Source organism: Gallus gallus, chromosome 13, assembly GCF_016699485.2.
Source record: "Gallus gallus isolate bGalGal1 chromosome 13, bGalGal1.mat.broiler.GRCg7b, whole genome shotgun sequence".
Taxonomy (NCBI): Eukaryota; Metazoa; Chordata; class Aves; order Galliformes; family Phasianidae; genus Gallus; species Gallus gallus.
The window spans coordinates 14065110-14079895 of NC_052544.1; the positions used below are offsets into that span (position 1 = coordinate 14065110).

Genomic DNA, 14786 nt, shown 5'->3' on the forward strand with positions numbered 1-14786 from the left:
TTGGGCTGCATACAAAGTCAGTGGATGTAGTGAGAGAATGCATGGCACTGAGGGTGATATCCTCACAGTGATGGTACTCTGTTCAGTTAGCAGTGATTTTTGAAAGCATGGCATTAAGAGATACTTGATGACTGAAGGCTCAGAACTGAAATGGAGTATCAGCACTTGAATCAAATGAAAGTGTAAGGAAGAACAAGAAAGAAATCAAGGCACAAGTGTTATTATTTATGTTGAGGTCTGAAGCAGTCTTACTGCTCAGAGAGCTTCCACCTGGTAATGAAGAACCTCTTATTCCAAGAATCAGACTGAAAAAATTGATTGCTTAACCCTGATCAAGATGGCAGGAGTAGACAACTGATGTCACAAAAAGCAAAAGCAACCTTTTTTTTTTCCTTTAACTGTTTAATGTCAGAAATATGAACTGCCTAAGCACTTAGAGAGGGACAGTCAGGGGAGCAGCCATCAGTCCTGGCCTTATCAAGGACACAGGAGTTCCTGCTGGCCCTCAGAACATGTAATTTAGACTAGTGTTCATTCCATGGCTGTATTTAAACCACTAAAAACACCTCTACTGTGAAACTAAGCACACTTGGGCATGGCTGTGAGGTGGCAATACTGGTATGAGAGACACTTGGGCCAAAGTTGTGCCTCATTCAAACCCTAAATACTATCTGAGATGTGTGCCACAGTAAGAAGAGAGAGCATTCTTATCTCTTGTGTTGAATACTAAAGTGGAGCATATTGTAAATGTCACATGCTTGTGAATCGCTCCAGTCAGCAGTCCTGAAGCTGTACATGGTGTGCTCAGGTCTGGGAAAGACCACGGTAGCGACGTGTTCCAACCTCAGAGAAGGCTGGCTGGTAACCCATCCTCTAGTATCTGTGCTGCTGTAATTTGTTACAGTCCTTTGTCCTATGAATGACCTGAGATGATGAGATGGCATTCTGCATGGGCATTGAGACCTCCACAAGAAGTGAAATTCCTGAATCACATTTGCTCTCAGTTAAGCAAGTGAAACGGAGCTAATTAATCATTTCATTGCCTTGGAATCTCACCCAGCAGAGAACAAATTCTATATCCTCCCTTTGACCAGCTGCAAATACACACCAGCCCCTGCTTCTGCATGGTGTGTTGCAGTGTTGCTGGCTGGGTTACTGCTTTGTGCTTGGTTCGACGCCTGTTGTGCTGGGCAAGCAGATGGTGTGTATCAGCAGTGAAAGGAGCCCAGTGATTGAGCTGACTGAAGGTTGGAATTAATGGGAACCATTAATAGTGAGATACTCTCCACAGTTTCTACTGAGCATTTAGCTCTCTCCTGATTTTCCTTCTGTAATGCAGAAAGCAGATGTGTTTGAACTGTAGTTGTTTATGTGCTCTACTTCGTGTGTGTTGTATTTGTTCTAATTTAAAAAAAGTGCTGTTATGCCAAAACTAATTCATACCTGTCACTCAAATACTTGACGTCCATGTCAATAGTTCTGCCTTTCTTACTATTGCAGCTACCACTGCTCTTATGACTTCAGTGGGATCAGGCCCTAATAGGTTTCAGTGAGATCTTGCTCAGTGGGAGTCAGGAGGCAGTTGTCAACCAAGCATTTTTCTTAGAGCTTGAACAGCAAAAAGTAAGTTGATTTCTAGGACAGTGGGTTGTTGGACTAAAGTGTATCATTTAAACAACTGAATTTTAGCTGATTTTTATGTTGGCACTATCGCATGGGTGAAGAATAGGCTTCATTAATTTCTATGACCACAATGGAGAATGATTTTTATTATGTTTTAATTTGAGAGAAGCTGCGTTCAATATTACATCTTCAGGCTTCCGTACATTGCAGAACAGAAGAAGCTTCCAATCCTTCCAACTCTAAGGATTCTATGATTCTATAAGCTCTTTTCAGACACAGTCAAACAGAAACAACTGCAAATGCCTCAGGTGTGACCTCTTGCTATTGCAGAGATATGGGAAAGATATTTTGGAAATTAAAGCATAAAACTATTTTTCTATTAAAAGAGAAACCCATAATCTGGATAAGTAGCAGAAACAATTTACTTTGAATTCATAGCATGTCTGTTTCATAATGGAGATTCTAAAAGGTCAGTTTTAGAGGCCAGCGATGATGGTAACAGAGAAAGCAATGATCTGTACTGGTGGTTTTGAGGAGAATGCAATGCTTTTAGGAGAAACACTAAATATATATTTTGTCTTGATCATCAGAGGTCTGATGCAAATTTGCAGTACAGCAAATGGAGCTTGTCGTAGTGCTCATTTAAAATACAGGGAAGCAAAAAAAAAAAAAACCAACTCTAACATTTTCTCATGTTAAGGTACAGTTTGTGGAATGAACCGGTATTAAAGCAAAGCAAACTCCATGCTGGGGCTGAAAGGAAGGTGCTAGTGAAGGCTGAGGGTAAGTTGAGGAGCCTTCCTCACAGTATAAACTACTTATAAATTGTTGTGCAAAGTAACCATGTAGTGAAGATGGGAATGGTGCAGGGCTGGAAAAAAGACAAAAATCAGTTTGTAAAAGGCCTGATGAAGTTGGGGAGACCTCAGCATTCACGGTTTACTTGGGTGAAGCCAGGTGTGTAGGAAGGACAGCTGCAGCAATGGAAATACTTTTACAGTGACCTGGAAATTGTGGATTAAAAAATAAGGTGTTAATACTGTTGATATTCATTGTTATTGTTCTTTAAGACTCTTGGAAATGGTTTATTAGCATTAATACCGTTATAAAGTACTTGTTAGCAGTATACCTTTGGGAACATGGTTCGGTTTGTGCTGAATTAAATAGCAAAGACCACCTCTAACTTCAGTTAGGTGAGGTACCACGATGCAGAGTTACAGAAAAAGGTCGTCTGCAGCAAGATACAGAATTGTAGATGATGCTTCTGAGTTATTTTAGACATTCACAGGAGGGTGGTTATTTAATTTCAGAGATCCCTTAGATACATCAGTTTGCAGGTTTGAAAGGGCAATGTTTTCATACTCCTCTTGTGATGCTGAACATCTGCAGTGAAGAACTAGCCCTATCAAATCCTTCTGGAAATTCTTGTTGAGAAATCCATAAAAGATGGGATTGATACATGTTGAGATCATGGCCACGAGGTGGCACAGTGTAAATGCTAGGTTATGATTACAGCTCATCAGTGCCTCGTGGTTCCAGTCAAAAACAACATTGAATATATTGAGAGGCAACCAGCAAGCTGCAAAGGTCACAACAATTGATATCAACATCAGATTAATCCTTTTGTTTTCACTCAACCTGCTCTCGTTCTCTCTCATCCTATCTATTTTACTATGTCTCCGCCGGAGGCAGAGGAATATCTTGAGATAGCAGATAAGAATAAACCCCAGTGGGAAGCAGTACTGGAAAAGCAGCAGACTCGTGGTGAAAATCAGCCGTTCTGTAACGGAAGGCCAGGCCTCGATGCACGCAGCTTTGTTCTTATAGAAATCGCTGTGGAAGGACAGGTGCTTGAATGGTTCATCAGTTAATTGGTGAAATATTAAGAAAGGAATGGATATCATGAGGGAAAAAACCCAAATGAGAACAATTCCCCAGTAAGCATGTGAGGTATTAGGCTTCCAGCCACGAGGATTTACAATTAACTGGTGTCTCTCAATAGCAATCAGTACGAGAGAGAAAACGGAGACTGTGACAGACATACTTTGTATGAAAGAGCTTATTTTACACATAGCTTCCCCAAATATCCAGTAATCCATTAAAGTGTATGCAGCCGTGACAGGAATACACATGATACAGATCAACACATCCGATAAGGAGAGGTTGGCAATCAAAATGTTTGTAACATTTTGAGCTTCTTTCTGTCTCTTTATTATAACAATCAGGCAAAGGTTTCCAAAAAGCCCCACTGTTGTAACTAATATGTAGGCTGTGATAAGCAAGAATACTGCAGGGAAGGAAGGTTGGCATGTATCAAAGTTCAAAAACTGAGAATAGCTGCTGTTTGGGATAGTTTGATTAGATAAAATCTCTGTAGGATGCTGAATGGCTTTATCCATTGTGAAGCATTTCCCAGGCTATGGGCAAAACCTAGCTAGGAAGGTTTTGCATCTGTGAGTATGTCCATCCCTTTAGTACTTAGAAGAAGTTTTTCTTGGAGCTTCACAAGGTGGCAATTGCTGTGATTAAATCTTTGTATTTGGTGTCCTTGAAGTTTAAAGCAAGTCTGATGTAATTACTTACTGCACTGATGAGTTCTGAAAAGAAAAGCAAATGGCCTAGTATTAGTGGTTTTGTACAGAAAGGTGGGTGGAGGCTGATCCTCCTTTTCTAAGGCTCTGTACTGACTGTTAGAGAGCTATGACTGTGATGTTTGAGAAATAGCAGTGACAGCTCTGTTTAACACTGCATGAACATTTTCATACAAATCCTCTTTTACTAACAGTAGATAAATGTTGCTTTTCAAAATTAAATGTTTTAAGATCTATCTCAGCCGAAGATGTAGCAAGGTTTGAGGAATCCCAGTGAGAGTAGTCTGTTGCTTTTTTGCTATCAGAAGAATGAAGGATTGGATCCTGCCATCACATTGCTTGTTTAGACATCATACTTACATTTTCTCTAAAACTACAAAGCAATGTGAGCTAATTCACCAAATCCCTCTGTTTTAATCCAGAATGATGCGCCTTGAGCTTAAGTGGTGTTCAACACCTCTATGAATGACATCTTTAAGGGAGTACCTTGTTTTGCTTATGTTTTAGAGATAGCATGTCCTTTTTCCTCAATCTAATTTGAGAAGAGTGTTAACTATGCAAAGATCACATTGTAGTTACACACCTGATTGTTTCCTGTGTGTAGTTGCCAGAGATTGTTTTTCATTTCCCTACACTGTGCTCATTGTTGTACAAGGCTGTCAAATGATACCCCCATTTTCTGTGATTATATATCACACGTACTCCAGTGGACTCTTTTTTTCAGTCCTAACAGTTGTCAGGCAAAGAATTTGATACAATTCTGTTGTTATGGAACTAATGGTAATGGGAAGAATTAGCTTCAGCAGAAAATCTTGATGGGTCTGAATTTATTACTGAATTAAAAAGTTAATCTGAAACCAAAGGCTCACCAGCTTTCTAGCCAGAAAAGGACTTTGTTTCCAACCTGGAGAAGAAAAAAAGGAGGATGTTGAGAGTTAGTATTGAAATTTAAAGATGGGTTTATATGTGCTATGCATACAACTTTCAAAGCTCAGCCATTAACTCACCATAATTCCTTCTTGATGTGGGAATTATTGGAAAACTTGCTGAAAGGTCAGTTGTCATCCCTAGTAGTAAATACCACAGCTTTGTGAGCCCTGTGGAGAGAATGGGATGGAGAAGCACTGGAATGTTAGAGGATGCACAAAAAGAGGAAGGGATGGCTGGACATTTCATAATTACTAAAAGCAAATTTTATATGTATGAGTTTTATCAACCTTTTTACAGAAATGACGGCTGCTACTTAATCACCAGGGAATAAAAACTATTTGGTGCCTTGTGCAAGATTAAGCACATGTCCAAGAGTAAACTGGAAAATGTGATTTTATAACAGTATCATTTCCTACAACTACCCAAAGAATATTACACGTAAAGTTATATCCAGAACTGCTTTGTTCTCGTACTTCTGCTTGACATTAGGTTGTGTTCTTCAAATTAAGAATTTGAACAAGCCTTTGTAGGATCTGTTATCACTGTCCTTCTGATTAAAATATACCTGAATAGTATATTTTACTGTAGTTGTGCAAGAATGAGAAGTGGCTGTAGATCTATGTGCCTGTATGTAGTTTGACATTCCAAATATGCCTTAATTTGTAGTAGGGGTCTAACGTTAAACCCAGAGTTGTCTTACGTGGGGGCCGGTTGGCCCTGCTTCAGCTATAGTGAGGGAATGGCATAAGAGCTCAGTCAACAAAGCATTAAGAGCCGTTGAAGTGCAGTGACTCAGTTGGACTTTGTAGTCTCACTGGTGTCTGGAGCCCAGTAGATCAGGAAGAGAGTTACGTCCCCTCTTCTGTGTGTACTGACTTGGAAAAACTCCTCTTACTGAGCTCAGGCAAAAGTGAAGGGATTCTGAAGCTAGCACAAAAAGTGATGTGCCTTGGTAACAGCAGTAACATATTTCCTGGAATGCACTGCAAACTGCTTCTCCCTAGAATAGCACTAATTGCCTGGCTGGATTTATCATACAGAAGAACACGTGTGCTGGAAGGACAGGGAGCCTGTTTCCCTGATGAGCTTTGCTGCCACCTCCAGATGTGTAAGGGTCCAAAGCCTGGCTGCTTTGTCCCAGTGGTGATGCTCCTCTTTGAACTACCTACAGTGTTCACCTGGCTAGCCAGAGAGCTGCTGTTTAAGAAAAGATGAGGTGTTAGCAGGGGCTCTGGCTTTGAAAGAAGATACCCTGAAAGACAAGCTCTGCTCTTTCCTGCTATTTATGTCAGCAGGAGAAGCTGCAGGGACTAGGAGGCCATGAGGCTGAGCCAGGCTTGTAATATTTTATGTACCATTTGCTCCTCTCACTTACTTATCCATGATTGCAAAAGACAATTTGGTAGTGAGTGTTGCCTGTCCTCTCCCAGTTATTCATTGTGGACATGGGGACCCCTTTGGCAATGCCTGCCATTAAGGACAAATCCCCGTGCTGGCCTTTCGGGCAGCTCACTCAGTACATGAGCTTTAAGCACACCCATCATCCACACTGTCATTCTTTACTCAGAAAAAAAAAATTAATTTCTTTTCACTGTTTGCTTCGTATTGTGAGTTAAAAAGTGCTCACTTTAGTGCATGTCATTCTGAAAGGCAATTTAAGCATTTCCTTGACAATGAAACAATTATACCTGTCTTGTTTTAACATTTGGAGTATTCGTAGTGTTAGAAAAATAAGTTACAGCTGAACTCACTGCAGCATGTTGAACTGTATTGTAATACATACTGGTATTTTTTTTTAACGGATAAAATATTAGTGGAATAAGCATCCTTGAACTGCAACTACAGCTGATGTCAGAACAGGATTGCAGTGTTTAATAAGAGAACTCGTCTGTCACTTACTTCAATCTCTAATCCATGCATATCAGAAAAGATTCTCTACCATAGAGTTCACTGTAAGAAATGATAATCCACTTAGCCTGATTCTTTCATTCCTCTAGATGCAGAAACATTACTGAAACATGCATAAGGAAAAAGTTAAAGCATAGTATAAACTAAAAGAAGTTTTTAAAAGGCTTTCTAAGTATTTTCTTACCTAAAATGCATAGTTCCATCCCCTCAAACTGACCAGTTAATATCTTGGTTGCAAACATCATCTGTCCATCAAATTCCAAAGTATTGCAATCTGAATGAAACTTTCCGTTCAATTTTAAATATAGGATGTACAGAATACAGTGATCCTTTAGGAGATATATCTAAGTAGCTTTTCACTCAGGTTTATAGATTCTCTGACTTCTTACCTGATGAAAAATTCAAGTCATATCCACACTGTCGTTAACAACATTTCTTTTCCCTCTTTGAGTTGATTACAAAGCCAGCAAACACATCTCCTTTGTGTATAAAAGATTCCAAAGCAGAGCCATCTGCTGCTAAAGCTGTACTTAAATTCTCCTTTCTTCTCTTTCTGAAACAAACCACAGTTTCACAATTTCCAACTGTGATCAAATCCACCAGTCTGCAGAAAGGCTGCTGAGGAATAAAGCACGCTCTGGAATCCAAGAAGAGGCAAACAGCAGTGAGCAGGGAGGAGAAAGGACCAGTAGTCATGGGGATGGCTTTTCCTCCCTGCGTTGCTTCCCTCCGCCCAAACACCTTATCTTGCAATTTCATTCTCAGTTATCTTATTTGTTCTGTACTGTAAATGTTTTCCCTATGCTGGATTTCATACATAAACATTTGCAGATGGTTTCTTGCTTTTTTTACTGAGAGGAGATATCAGTGTCCTATTAAGTGCATTATTTGCTCTATTGCAATTAAATTCATCATATTTTCCACTATAAGGTGCTATTTTAAATTTTACACCAGAGTTCTAACAATCTTCATGAAAAGCAAAGCACAACACATTATACCAGCGTATACTGAAAAGGGGATTTATTATTACTACACTTCTTATTACTACTACTACTTTTCCAATAGAAGTCCACGGTCACTTTATTTTTTAATATATTAGCATTCAGCAGTTGCCAATTAAATATTTAGAGTGGGTATTTATGGGACAGGAAATGAGCTTGTCCTTCTCAGGATGTGGTATTTGGTACACTGCTTTTTGAACTTCTCAGTTCCTACGTGGCTCCCTTTGGCCCCCAGTCCTGGTCTCTCGTTCTGAACTGTCCAATGGCTCTCCAGAATTAGGAACAGCAGAGGCAGTAGAAAATGATCAGGAGTTAGCATGTATTTGTGTGGGGACAGATTCCTGACAACTAGTTGAGGATTCCCTGTTAAATTCTAGAAGTGGAAACTTGCAGACAAAACATTTGAGGATGGCGGAGTCTGTCGTACTGCTTCTCTTTTTGGAGAGTGTTCTGAAAGCAGCAGGATTTGGGGATAAGCAAGGCTGATGCTGTGCTAAGAGTTCAGGTTAGAACTCAGTATCTGAAAATACTGTTAGTTGTCACTCTGCTGTGATTGTAGGAAAGAGAGCTGGAGGGGCCCCTCGGATCAGCCAGATGAATCTTTGGTGTTCCTACTGCATTTGTTTCTATTTGTGATGTATTTGCCTAACCCGTGTTGTGAACATCGGTGGTGATCCTAGGTTATGCATCCATGGCCTTATTTACTGTTAGGAAGATTCACTTAAAACCTTGCCCTGAAATTTCCTTCTCTTCACTTCACCCCATTGCTTTTTATTCAAGAGTGGTTTCTGAATTCTGAAATTTTAGCCAAACTGCTGTGGCTGTGCAATGGGAGTGTACTGTTCTGGAACATTTCTAGCTCCTGCTGATTCTGATTATGTCAAAAACATTGCAAAATAAGCTTTCCCAAAGTGCTTTACAATTTCTGCTTCTGGTTGTGGTATAATCCAGGAAATGAATTAAGACCTAAAAATGAAATGTGCTACATGTGTACCAGAACAAGCCATAAAAATGCATTGTTTGTTTATAAATGAAATAAGCCGGTAAAATTAAAAGATGTTCTGATTCTATTTATAAATTTTAATCAAAGATCAGATTGCTTATCTACATAGGCATCTGTTTCAAATACTGTATGCAGTCCTCCATCTGTGGAAGGGCTGAAGTGTTTAACATGTGATCCCATTTATTAGACAGTCATGTCTATCTGCTACCTTCTGTGGGCTTAATTTGTTGTAACCTGTAGTGAATTAGATATGATTCAACATCAGAGGCTCATGGGTGTAGCTGCTCTTGGTTGCTGATGGTTGACGCCAGAGGTACATACACTGAGCGGAATCTACGGCTGGGTACGAGGGGCCCAAGGGATATTGTTTTCATCCAAATGCTGTTGTGTCTATTTGCAAACAAGGTTAATGGATAGCAGAATTGTATTTACTTTATATAAATGATCATGATATTTCTAAATTGCTCAATAAAAATGACGTGAAAATAGTCATTATCAGTCGACATCGATAGCTAACTGGAAGGCAGGATTGCAGCTAGTGAGTGTTACTTGAGTGAGTGTGTAACTTGATAACCAAGTACTGGAAATGCATTGTGCTTGAGGCTGTGACTGGGTTGGTAAAGACACAGTCAGGTGTAAATTTGATTTCTCTACCTCTGTGTGTTTTCAGTGGTCAAGAATCTGGTAGGATTTTGAGTGTGATTTTATGAGTTTTATTGGGGTTTTCAATAGCAGTTTGCAGAACAAACAAATGAACAAGAAAAACCCTCAAAATAATAGTGTACTGAGTCTCATTATACTGAATGTGAGTCATTACACTGATAACCACCTATCAGAGTTATTTCAATTACATAGAATACATTGGAGTAATAATTCCAATTAGAACATCTTTGCCAAGCTGCTGGTTATACTGTAGCTAGAGGTGTGATCTTGGGTAAATGTTCCTGTGGTAGTTTTAAACCAGGTAGCATTTAACCCTTACAGGCACAGAGCCCAGGACACTGTTGGCTGAACCTGCCAGCCCATAGCTCAGCAGGGGCTCATGTGTATGCAATGTAGTCTCATCTCAGCTAGCGTGAAGGCATGCTATTGCTATGGCATACAGACCACGAGGAGAGTGGAAGATTAGAAGCCATAGTAATTAGTATTTCCACCTCTGAGTTTGTAATAATGTCTGTAGTGTCAGTAACAGCCTGTTGCTGAGGAGTTCTTTAGTATAAGTTTGGCTAAGAGCTGCTTCAGTGACCTGTAATAACTCTGAAAGATGTGGAATATTTCTTCCTAATAAGCATTACTCTTTGTAGCACTTCAAAGGGGCACAGAGAAATAAACATAATGGGAACTCTTCCTCTCTTCTGTTAGTGGCAGATGTGCCAGTTCATGTTGCAAAGAGTAAGACAGTGTGCTGTGATGGAGGAAGAACCCAGTCCTTTCATGGTTTCCTACTTCACGGAGAGATCAAACCCTGAATAGGATCTCCTCAGCAAATAGGTTATGATTTGACAAAAAAGCAACATCTGATAATCAACTAAGAGTGCACTGTAATTTTTTCTCCAAAGCCCTTGAAGATAAAGAAGGATTGATGTATATATATCAGCTGAAACACTGATCCTTAATATGAATTGTTTTTCCTAATTGGAGAAAAATTGTCACAAAAATTTGCTCACACGTGTATATGGCATTTAGGTTTCACTCCCTTTTATTGCATAGTTCTAAAGAATAGCTTAGCAATATCCTTGCTTGCTCGTTCTGGTCCTTACCTCTCAATTAGGTCATTCTTAGAATGAAAAGTCAACCATTTTAAAATCTGCTTTATCTTTAAATGAGTTGCTTATAATAGCACGTTCATTTTAAAAATTGTATCATGCCATGAACTTTCATCTCATTTCTGGACCTTCTTCAGTTGGCGTACGGCGGAGATGGAGGTTGATATGCTCTGGCTGGAAGGTTAGCATCTTTATTGCTTGGGTCGGCCAGGTCACTTTTCTCTTTTCTTACTGAAAAAGAGATAAGAAATATGAGTAATGGAAATAGGAGTGTGATTGCATTAACTTATATTTTATAATAGCTTCCCCTTTCCAAACTCTGATTCAATCCTTTGTAGCTTTTCAGAACTCCTCCAGCTGATGTTTTCTAAGAGTGGTCTCTGCCAAAGCGTGCATTATTGGAACAGCACACACATTTGCTTGTTCCCGTTTTACAATCTTTTTATAACAATGCTGTGAGCACCAAATCCTGCCATTCTCATGCCATGAATGTTTTTACTGCCCGAATTATTAATTAAGAAATACTTAAGTAATCAAAAGAAGCTTTTCTCATCACAGCCTGTTGCTGTTTTCCTCTGTTTTGAGCTGTAACAACAATTTAGATTTTCTGAATTCAAGGTAAGAATTCTAGATTGCTATTTTGGGTCTATAAAGCCCTACTTTTTATACACCTCCTCATTTTAAAATTTCCTCAATAGCATGGATAGATATCTTACAGCTGATTTCAGGCAGGTACATATTGAGCTTCATAGCATAGCTGCCCCTGCTGTTTTCAAACAAAGCTAAATGTCAGCCATGCAAAAGAAAGACAAAAAAGTACCTGGTAAAGGTTCTGTGGAGCATGAAATAGATGTGGCCTAGGAATAGCTCAGGGAAAAAAGAAATGTAGTAAATTTTAACTTAAACATGAAACACATAAAGAAAGGGTTGCGGGTTTAGAAGATCTGAACATGACCAAAATTGCTGTTGGCTCCAGGCTTGGTCTTCCTGATGCAAAACCTATGATTCTTGTCTGTCTTAGTCCAAGATCTAGTGAAAGATCTACCCTTTCACATCTGTCTCAGCATTGCTAGAGACTCTTTGATCCTTGGTGCGTTTTTCTGACTTTTCAGGCTGTATCTCCCTGATGTACTTTCATCCCATCACTCCAAATTATGACCAGCTCTTACATAAACTTTTAGGAAAGAGAAGAAAGGAAATCATCGATTCTGGCAGAAGAGTGGAAAGATGAAAGGGGAGAAGAGAAACTGAGCTTCAGACAGGAGAGGAGAGGGCAGTAGTTAAAGAAAAATAGTAATGTAAGTCCAAAAAAGAGGAAACAAATACCATGGTCTGATGACTTTCCCCTTCACCCTTCACAGAGATGAATTTCTTTCTTTCAGCACAGTTCCCTTACAAAGTGCTCAGGGAAGATTTTGTTCAGGACGGTGAGCTTTTGATAGTGCTTGCTGAATAAACAGTTCTTGTGGGTTATTCTGTACTTACCTTTTTATCTTGTTTTGCCTTAAGTAATTAAAGCAGAGGGGTAAGGTGTTTTATTCCTCATCTGAATCTGCATGGAGCAGAAACTTCTATCCCAAGGAATGTCCTGTTCAAACCTTAGGTAGGCAAAAGACTCTTTAGTTTCCTCTCAGTGCATTTTAATCAGTCTTTTTCCATGGAAACCCCATTGCGACCAGTGGTAATTCATGGCAGTCTCAAAAGAAAGATCACAGTCGTAATGTTTCTGCAGATTAAGGTACAAAGAGCAGAACAGGATGAAAGGCAAATATTTTGTATTAAAAAAAAGAAAAAAGCAGCCAGGCAATAGCTCTCTCAAGGAAGGTTGTGTCTCTTTTATGAAGTTCTTCACACTCGTAGCTTAATCGAAGGGCCAGGATGGGGAAGTTTCTGTTGCTGTTGCATGTTTTATCTAAAATTTCTTCCTGTGAACTGTAAAGCGGCGCTGTGCCTGGAGGGCTGATTTAGTGGGAGAGAAGCTTCTGAAAGTCTTACAGTCTCTCTGACTTCAGTAGTCTAAAAGCCTTGCCTGAATGTGTGTAGATCTCCAGGTGAGCTGGGAAATTACAGTTGAGTCCCCCAAAATGATGTTAATATAGTCTTCAAAGAGCATAGTGTCAGTGCAGAACTCATTGCTCTAACAGTCTGCATGAAGGAATCCTGTGGGTTTCAAGATGTATTCTGTCTGCTGAAAGGTGAAACCAGATCTCTATCTAGAGGACTGCATTACACTCATAAAAACAGGTAAAATGAAGTTCATAAGATATCCTATGGATGTGCTTGAATCGGTTTTAATAAGGAATGAACAACACCTTTTGGTGATGGAAGCCAACATAATAATGACAAAAATTATATTAAAGGGATTGAAACAAATTAAAGGGTATAAGTTTTATTATTTAATGTCTTATATTAAAGCAATGTTATAACTTAACAGGCTTAATATTGTTAAGCTTAATATTGTTAGACTTAATATTGTTCTATTGCCCATGAAGCTCTTTTCCAAAACTTCAGTATTCCTTTTCAGTCTTAGAAATTTGGACCCATCAGACAGAATGGCAGAAATATATTTCTTTAGTGATAAAAGATTCTATAATGGTCTCATTAGGAGTGTGTTTTATATCAGCTCTTGCTGAGCTCATGCAGTAGCATAGGAAGCTCAGTGCTTGAAAGGCGCTCTGCTAATTCCCGTTTTGTGATCTCTTAACCAGGGATGCCCTCTTGTGGATCCTGGTAGTATGCTTACTACTGGGATAACGAATGCCTGAAAACAATGTATTTTTCCTTCTTTCTAACATTCTAATGACTAAAATATCAAAATAAACAAGTTAAAGACACAGAGTTCATACGAACATGTATAGCAAGCAACCTGGTATGCCGATGGAGGAAAGCATGAGTCCTATGGGGATTGGAGAGGTCTGGTTGGTTGCTCTGGAGAACTGGGAGGTATGAAGGGCTGTGTGATGTAAGGGCAGAGTTGGTGTTTGGCTGCCTAGAAATACCTGCATCACCAGAGCCTGGTGGTAAGAGTATGGGCACGTGGATGTGCAGCCCTCTGAGTGCAGGAACTGAACTCTGAAAGGGTTTGAGGTAAAGACATGAGGTGTGTGGAGTCACATTTGTGGTGGTTGGCAGTGGGCAGTGCACAGGAGGACAGCAGGACAAATGAAGTAGGTCTGTCTGTAGTATCAGAGGAGGCACTTCTATCTGCAAGAGATGGATCTGTATATGTTTAAAGGGTTTTCCTCTTTTGTTCTCATGTCATCAATCGATCAGACAGAAGTGCAAAAGAAGAGGAAGCGTTTGGGTTACGTCTGAGTTGGGTCAGCTGTTGATTTTGCCTGCTTTGTTTGCATTTCAAGGCCCTCATCTCCTCCTGCTGAAAGCAGCAGTGACTTCTCTCTGATCTCTCCCTTGGCCTGCTTGTCTGTCTTGTTTTTGGGGAGCAAAGGGAGCCATAACAAAGCGTTGTTTTCCTCATTATCCACCAAGGCCATAATTAGCTCTTTGTAATTTTTCTTCCTTTTCAATACTAATTATTAACGGTCTGTAAGGTTCTCATGGGTGATTTTCTACTTAAGATTTAGCTTGGGAAGGGCTACATCGTTTTTACAATAAGTGATAAGCAAAATACGTTTGTATTTCCTGTAATTGCTGTTTTAATGTCACTCTGAAAAGATTTGGCTATAACAGAAACCCCCAACTTGAGATCTAAATCCTGATCTAAATCAGGGCACGCGGCAGCGCTGCTTCCTCAGCCGTGCCAACACCATCGCGCATCAAACTGCTTCAGAGAGCAGAGGCAGCTAAAACAGAGCAGCCTGAGATCAGCCTGAGATCCAGCGTGAGGATGGTGCCCACGGCCTTGGGTGCTGCGGGGAATGAAACAGCACCACAGGAACTGGGATATAAAGCAGGCATTGTATAGGGAACTTCAGAGGAGGCTTTTGCAAGTTGTACTGTTTAT

General features: G+C 39.8%; 2 protein-coding genes across 13 annotated transcripts in view; one reads left to right on the forward strand and one right to left on the reverse strand.

Moving 5' to 3' along the window:
- The window catches only part of KLHL3 (kelch like family member 3), a 113542-nt gene that overhangs the window by 43529 nt on the left and 55227 nt on the right, over positions 1-14786 (forward strand). The gene's annotated exons all lie outside the window — the stretch shown is intronic.
- Positions 1744-7718, reverse strand: NPY6R (neuropeptide Y receptor Y6 (pseudogene)). Of its 2 annotated transcripts, XM_015293952.4 has the most exons (4): positions 7442-7718; positions 5222-5311; positions 5084-5118; positions 1744-4220 (listed from the first exon to the last, which is right to left on the reverse strand). In XM_015293952.4, the coding sequence occupies exon 4, from the start codon at positions 4020-4022 to the stop codon at positions 2898-2900; it is 1125 nt and encodes a 374-aa protein (XP_015149438.1). In that variant the 5' UTR covers positions 4023-4220; positions 5084-5118; positions 5222-5311; positions 7442-7718; the 3' UTR covers positions 1744-2897.